The 8,363-nt window shown below is 53.0% G+C and overlaps 1 protein-coding gene across 1 annotated transcript in view; it reads right to left on the bottom strand.

Moving 5' to 3' along the window:
- EPAS1 (endothelial PAS domain protein 1) overlaps positions 1–5,939 on the bottom strand; it is a gene marked incomplete at its 5' end in the record, with an annotated part of 86,297 nt that extends 80,358 nt beyond the window's left edge. Inside the window, one exon of the mRNA XM_079720711.1 lies at positions 5,833–5,939. Within this exon, the coding sequence (XP_079576837.1) occupies positions 5,833–5,939 (107 nt within the window). The remainder of the gene's footprint in view (positions 1–5,832) is intronic.
- Positions 5,940–8,363: the final 2,424 nt, after the last annotated feature.

Genomic DNA, 8,363 nt, shown 5'->3' on the forward strand with positions numbered 1-8,363 from the left:
AGTACTTTCCATGGGTTGGGCATGGTACTAGATACTTTATAGATATCTTAGGTAAGGTAAGGCACTGTGGATCACTAGTTAAGAGTACTGGCTCTGGGGAAATCAGCTCGGTGCTTTGTGTCCACCTAGAGGGGTGGGATAGGGAGGGTGTGAGGGAGCCGCAAGAGGGAGGGGATATGGGGATATATGTATACGCATAGTTGATTCACTTTGTTATACAGCAGAAACTAACACAACAATGTAAAGCAATTATAGTCCAATAAAGATGTTAAAAAATAAACAAAAGTTTAGAAAACATACTAACAACAACAACAAAAAAGAGTACAGGCTCTGGAGGCATTCTGCCCCATTCGAATCCCAGCTCCACCCATACTACCTATTTGACCTTTGGCAATTCACGTTTCTATACTTTGGCTTTCCCATCAGTGAAATGGGGATAATGACAGGGCTTATCTCACGGCTTGTTATGAGGATTAAAAGAGTTCACCCATGGAGAGTTCTGAGGACAGTGCTTACACAAATAAGACTAAGTGTTTGAGTTTTTTTGTTTCGTCCTATTACAGATATAATTTCTATTAAGGACACACACATTCCTAGTACCTAAAAAGACCTCCAATAATTGTTTGAGAATGATGGAAAACACGTGGAAAAGATTTCATGGCCATTTTAAGAAGCAGTAACAAAATGAACCACACCACACATATATACAACGTAATATTACTCAGTCATTAAAAAGGAACGAAAGTGTGCAATTTGCAGAGACATGGATGGACCCAGAGGCTGTCATACACAGTGAAGTAAGTCAGAAGAAAAAAATGAATATCGTATAATATCACTTATATGTGAAATCTAGAAAGATGATACAGATGAACTTATTTGCAAAGCAGAAGTAGCGACACACACATAGAGAATGGATGTATGGATACTGGGGGAGGGGGTGGGGGAAGGGAGGGGTGGGATGAACTGGGAGGTTGAGATTGACATATATATACTACTATGTATAAAACAGGTAACTAATGAGAACCTACTGTATAGCACAGGGAACTCTACTCAGTGCTCTGTGATGACCTAAATGGGAAAGAAATCCAAAAAAGAGGGGACATATGTATAGCTGATTCACTTTGCTGTACAGCAGAAACTAACACAACATTGCAAAGCAACTGTACTCCAATAAAATTTTTTTTTTTTTTTTTTTTTTTTGGTGGTACGCGGGCCACTCACTGTTGTGGCCTCTCGCGTTGCGGAGCACAGGCTCCGGACGCGCAGACTCAGCAGCCATGGCTCATGGGCCCAGCTGCTCCGCGGCATGTGGGATCTTCCCGGACCGGGGCAGGAACCCGTGTCCCCTGCATCAGCAGGCAGACTCTCAACCACTGCGCCACCAGGGAAGCCCTCCAATAAAGATTTTTAAAAAGAATGAACCACACCAGAACTAAGCCTGTGCAGGGCACTCGGTTCCCCTTCCTCCCATTACTGAGGGTAGACATGTGGGTGGACAGACAGGTGGGTACAGGTAAGGTTAAGCTGCACTACAGAATCTTTACGAGATGTACACACCAACCTCCTCCCCCATCTCCAAGACAGGGAGAGACACTGGCAGTGAAATGTAGGACCTCTCTGAGACCTGAACAGTAAGATCCTAAAAGGTAAGTCAGTCACCAAATCAGACATCCAAGAGCAAGGGCTTGCCTTCAGATCACAGAACTTTTGAAAGCCTATTAGAGCTGAACTGACTTCCCTTGGGGAAAAATATGCTTTTATCCATAATACCAGCAGCCAATTTCAGAGGCTCCTGGACCACCCCTCTGAATCCCATTCACAAAGCCCAGATTAAGAAACTCCTTCTCCCTTCTTGGTCTTCCTAGAATCATAGCTATCTCCACAATTATCCTCAGTGGGACCAGAATCTCTATCCCTAGCCTCCCTCCATGCCCCTCACCAAAGCAAGTGTACAAAGAAGAGTAAACATTCAACTTTGGGGGCCCTTCTGTCTATGGTGTCAGAGAACACCACAGGGATACCCTCGAACCCCCCCACTTTTCATTACTCTCATTACCCTCAACACTGACTCCCCCTGTTTGACCTCCCTCAGAGCCAGTCTTCATGCTGGTGATCAGGGCCTACCCTGTGTGATTCCAGGGAAAACCAGGAACCCATTCTCCCACTCCCCAACACACAATACTTTTCAATAATTGTCTGTGCTTAAATGTGTAGTTACTGACTGAAATGCTATTAAGAACTTCTTGGGCTTCCCTGGTGGCACAGTGGTTGAGAGTCCGCCTGCCGATGCGGGGGACGTGGGTTCGTGCCCTGGTCCGGGAAGATCGCATGTGCCGTGGAGCGGCTGGGCCCATGAGCCATGGCCGCTGCGCCTGCGTGTCCGGAGCCTGTGCTCCGCAACGGGAGAGGCCACAGCAGTGAGAGGCCCACGTACTGCAAAAAAAAAAAAAAAAAAAAGAAAAGAAAAAAGAACTTCTTATCTTTAGCTTCAAAAGATTTGATCTCAACAGAAAAGTGACAGGTAAGCTGCCAGCTACTGTATTTTTAGTTAAGCTTCCTTGTGTGTCCTTCCCCTCCCCACAAACTAAGCAACTTGAAGACCAGGACCACATTCCCTTATTTCTTAATATCTCTTAGCATTTTATCCAAAGAGGAAGTAGGTGTTCGATACACATTTGTTATCTTTATTGGTTTACATCGTGAATAGCTGAGCTGGTTTTCATCATGAAACTAGACATTGGTACTGGGGAGGGTGGGGGTAAAGGGTACTGGGGACCCTGAGAGCAAACATTGCTAACTTTACAATATTGGCAAAAGCCCTACCTGCTATGAACTATCAATGATGGTCAGTACCAAATACAATAGGGAAGATTCATTAGGCTAAAATGAAAACACATGTTGGTATGGGACAGAACTGAGGAAAATACAAAAAAAAAAGCCAATACCACTGGAGAGATTTCCTGAGAAGTAGAAAAGCCTAAATCTTGAGATAATTAATGACAGCAAATATTTTCAAATGTATTGGGCTGAAATCCTGGAGCACTAAGAATTATCTAATTGGTTCCTTCTATTTGTAAACATTTTACAGAATAGATTCCTAGAAAGTTGAGGATCACCCTACACACACACACACACACAGAGAGAGAGAGAGAGAGAGAGAGAGAGACACAGACTGACTTACATTCAAAGTGAATTAAACAGTTTTGGTCTCATGGTTTTCACTCCTAGTGAAAATGCCAACTTATTCAATACAGGAATCAATCTATCAATAGTAGCTGCTTGAAGGTCTCTGCTGACAGGTAGCTCTCTGCCTCATAAAGCAATTTGCTCCACTGGAGAACAGTCCTTGCATAAAATAATTGTAAGCTTCCCATCAGCAATGCTGAAAAAAACCTGTAGGCACAGCATTCTTTTGAACTTCATGAAAGCTGTGTGAATTAAATTTTATTCACCTGAACCTATAATGTGTTACATCAATTCCTTATCACACCTGCATTCTGGTAATGCAATTGGAAAGAGACATCAAATGTTGAAGGAATATTTATAGTAAATATATTTAAATTGAGGAAAACTGTCCAGCAATATTTTTGCCTTCCAAATAGAAAAACAGGTGGTCTTTGATTTCATTTTAGCAGATGAACCACTGCATCCAGTTGGCAGGGGGAGACAGAGATAGAAAACATCTGATCTGCTACTCCTGATCTTCCTCCAACTGAAGGCCCCACACTAAGCAATCGAAGCTTTCTGGAAAGCAGCTCTGAGCTGGGTCTGGCTTTGGGAATGGACTTTGATCCCTGATTATCCAAAGATCCAACTTATATTTACCCAAACCACTCTCCAATCCCCATGTACCTAAGAACTTCTAGACTATTTTCTCTTCCAGGGAAGGGGCTCAGAAATTGTTTTATCAGGAATTGAGTAGCCCAGACACTTTCTAGCTCTTCACAGAACTAGGAACCCTGATTAATGAGACCTTCACTTCACTCCTGACAGATGAGCGCAGAAAGTGAGTGAGTGCAGCACCCTTAGCAAGCTTGTTTCTGGCCATCTCTGATGTCACTAGGAATGCCCACCACGGCTAAAAGAGCACACTCTGAAACCCAGTCGGCCAGCCAACATTTAGAAAGCAAACTCTTTTTTATTAAACATTAACATCTCCATCGATGCATGAACATTCTGGAACAAAATAATCCTGTCCACTTCTTGAAAGACTGTTGTTAGAAGGAACATTGCTAATGTTCCATGAATCTGGAATTTGGGGGATGAAATGGCTCTGCAGAGCCAGAAGAATCACATCTTAAGAACCTATACACAGAATCCTAATCTGAAAGCGCCCATAGCAGGTGTCACACCGAACTTGTGAGGCACTCTGGCAAAGCTAAGGACCGCCACTTACATGACACACCAACTTTCAATGCATTGGTTCACATATTTGAATTACAGCTTGGTCCTGCAAGGAGCATGCCCCCAGCAAACAGAGCCAGACTAGAAAAGTAAATATGTCTCAAAACAATTAGCCCAACAGGAATTGGACAACCTCTCTTAGGACTCCGGCTGGTGAGGGACACAGTTTGCCCTGCCAGTCTGCGACATAAAACCAAAGGCAAGGCGCAGAAAGTAGACACGCGGGGCCACCGCCTCTAGCCTCCTACGCATCTCACAGGCAATCCCCACAGTGGTTCTTAAACCTGCCGCTCTAGCGAATAATTCGGAGTCTGATTACCCAACTTTTTCCTGCTCCGATTCTGGCTCCCTCTATCTCTAACGAAAGAGGCACTACAACCAGGTATGTCGAAATAGTTCTGTCCCTGCTCCCAAGTTTCTTGCGACGATTAACATACATAATAGCACAGGACCCGCGCAAAGCCGCGCGGGAGAAGCTGACACTTCACACATCTGTCAAGATTACCATCAGGCCCCACCTCCGCGATTGCAACATTCACCGATAGGCATCACAGTTGTAAAATGTACAATAAGTTCCCTCGCCGGCTCCAGAGCCCAGCGCGCGCAGAGGAGTTGACTATAACTTTGTCTTCTGATCGTTCAGTCATTATTATTGGCAGGCTATACTGGTTTAACAAAATGCGTTGGAATCTTCAAGTCCCTTCCCTGCTTCGCTGCCCTTCAAAGACACAGGACTCCAGGGCTGCTCCGAGGCCCCCGGGGACGAGCGACGGCTGCAGTCTCAGGGCCCAGAACGGCCAGGGCAAGGCTCCCTCAGCCGTCTCAAGCCTGGGGGCGCCACCGTGACGCGGGAGGGGAGCTGCGGCCGCAACCCGGGAGCCGAGCTCAATCCCCTCCCCCCCAGCGATCCGGGAGCGAAGGGCCCGGGCGCTCGGCCAGAACGGGCGCGATTCGCTCCTATTTATCAAATTCTTATCGGTGCCCCGAGGTGGGAACCGCCGCTTTCGACCAGAGGATACACGGTTTCTGGCTCCGCTCCCACAGTGGAAGTCGGAACAAGAGTAAATCGACCCAAGCACTGAGCTCTTCGGGCTCCCCGGCTCGAGGCCGGTCAGCCCCGCCCATCGCGGCTGGGTCCCCCATCCCCGAACCACCGCACAGCCTCCCAGCAGCTGATCTCCCGCGGCTCTGGCCCTGCAGCCGGCCGCGCGTTCGGTTACAGTTCTCCGCACACCAGCCCCGCCAGCCGCCGTCGAATACGGGGCTGAAAGCTCCAACCCACGGGGCAGCACGAAGGGAGGTTGGGAGGAGAGGGGGGTCAGGCGGCAAGCCACGCACGACTGCGGGAGGCAAGGCGGTTCCCACGTCTGCGCGCCACGCCGTGCGCTCTCACCCTCGCCGGGAGAGGGCAGTGAGGTTGCCTCTCCGCTAGTGCTGAGAGGCTGGCGAGGGCAGGCGGGCAGATCGTGGCTGCCCTTCTCTGTCCTCTTGGGAGAGAGACAGCGGGACATGCCGGGAGCGCCCAGTGTCGCCATCCCCTCCCCACACACCAAGACACCTGCCTCCGCGAGGCAGTCCAGCCCACTACCCACTCTCCCGCCGAGGCAAGGTGCGGGAGCAGGAAAGGGGCTTCTCCCATCTTCCGTGGGGTCTGGAACCCTGGAGTGGGGTCCTTTGCTACGTCCTGGCCGCTCTGCCGGGGCCCTTCCCAGCGCCGCGCTCCGCCTCCAGCCCCTTGCCAGTTTGGGGAGCAGCACCGGCAGAGCTCGTTTGGAAGAACCCCAAGGGTCCCGAGGAAAAGAGAGGAGTGGGTGCTGCCCCTCATGGGGGCCATGAGAAAGTCGAAAGTTGACCTGAGCCAAGTCAACCAAGAAACATTTCAACATGCTGGCCGCGGGGGTTTGGTGCGGGGGTGGGTTTGGGGGATGGATTTTAGAAGGTACCCCGGGAGCACCTCCGACCTCTAGGGCCATCTCCCTCGGCCTCCTGGCTTCGCTGCCCGCGCAGATTCCCGACTCCTTCGGGCCACAGAAGTCTCAATCGCGAAGCCGCAGCCGCGCGTCCCCAGACGGGGCACCTGCCCTCCCCTGCCAAACTTTCCAAATCAATCCCCCGGCCTCAAAGACCGCTCCGCGCTCCTCTCCCAGCGGCTCGCGGTCGCGCCGGTCCCGCGAAGCCCCGCCACTCCCACCCCCCACCCTGGACCAGCTCCGGACGCCCGTTTACCTTTTTTTCTCCTTGTCAGCTGTCATTGTCGCGGGGGCCCTTTGAGACGCTGAGCACCTGAGCTCCAGGGCCGGTGGGGGCTGCCGCCGCTACCTTCGCTGTGGCCCTAGCCCACTCCCGGAGGCCCGCGCCTGTGTTAAAGGTCCCGAGTGCTCGCAGGTCCCGAGCGCCCGCACAGCCAGGTGGAAGTTTGCGGGCGGCTAGCTAGGTGCGGGGGAGGGGTTGGAGAAAGGTGAAGGGGAGGAACCTGCACGCGGAGGCGGGGTCGGGAAAAGGAGTGGGAGGAGGCTGTCACACGCAAAAGAAGGGCAGCGAGAAGGGGGCCGAGGTTCCTTTTTCCTTCGAAAAGGAGTCAGGAGTCACTCTTCTGGGTTTTCAAAAAAGAAGAAGTGGCTCAAACGACGGGAGTTGGCAGAGTCCGGGGCCGGGAGGACGCGGAGGCTGAGATGACCATACAGTCTCAGGACACTGCCGAGGATTGTACGGCCGCCTCAGGAAAGCTGGGGCGGGAGGCGACGGGCGCCGGAGCTGTGCGGCGGACCGCTCGCGAATGTCGGGCTCGCGGGGCCGCCAGCCCACTTTAAAAACTCCGGCGGCCCGCGGGGGGGGTGGGGCGGGCGCGAGGGGCGCGGGCGCAGCGGGCGGGGGCGGGCGCGCGCCAGAGGGCCCCGCCCCCGCCCGCCCCGCCCGCGCCGCGCGCTCGGGCAGCCCACGGCGTCCCGGCCAATAGGGAAGCGCGGCCGCAGCCTCTGCCCTGACCCCGGCCCGCCCCACTGCCCCCGCGCTCCGCTCGGCTGCGGCCCGCCCGCCCGCCCCGCTTCCGCCCTCTGCGGTTCCAGAAGTTGTTTATGAGGTCTGCGGGGTGGCGGGGAGCTAGGGGGGATTCCGCACCGGGGAGGCGCACCTTAAGTGGGGCTAGGCGGCAGCTAGGAGTCGGTCTCCGGGAGTGCTGCAGGAGCGGGAGTGCCCCTGTGCGCCGGCGTCCTCCCACCTCTGCCATGGGATCAGGGGAGCGCCGAGGGTCCCGCGCTTCGCAGAGCCGCTCGGCGGTGCAGCGCTCCTGCGTCCTTCGCCCCGCTGCGTGTCCCCTTGGGCCCGGTGACGGTAATTCCGAGGGCCCCAGCGGCTGTGCTCTCGGCCTGGGCGATGCACTTTTTTTTCCGGCAGAACGGAGCTGGCTTTGCCGTCCGGAAAGAGAGAGGCTGGAAGCCCGAGCCCCTGCGCCTTTGGGTCCGCGGAAAACAGTGCAGTGAAACTGAGCTAGTGCTGTCTCTGCTCTTCTCTTCCTTCAGCTGGCACGTCGGTTGCTTGCGGGGTTGTGCTGAGCTAGCGGGGATGCGGGAGAGGAGGTCATTCGAGCGGTCTAGCTTGCCGCATCCCGCTCCCAACACCTGGCCACCGCCGCGCGGGTCCGGGCCGGTTCAGGATTGGAGAAGGCAGTCTGGCTTTACAATGTAATCTTGGGATAAGAGTTGACAGCGTGTCCTCAAATCGCAGAATTTCAGGGTTGCCCAGTGTATTTCCACGGTCCGATTGAAGCCCTGGTAAGGGACTGCAGGTGCTGGGTGTGGGGAGATCGTAGAGATCCAGGGGCAGGCCGTTAGAGCCCAGGGATTGTTCCAGCTGCTAATCTTTAAGCGCTGTTATGGACCCGCGCCCGCTAGGGAGCCTCTGCTCTGTCCTTCGCTGAGCTGCTCTCCTAAGAATCCCACCCTATTCCCTACCTACATGGC

The sequence above is a fragment of the Hyperoodon ampullatus genome (genome assembly GCF_949752795.1).
Source record: "Hyperoodon ampullatus genome assembly, chromosome: 15".
NCBI lineage: Eukaryota > Metazoa > Chordata > Mammalia > Artiodactyla > Ziphiidae > Hyperoodon > Hyperoodon ampullatus.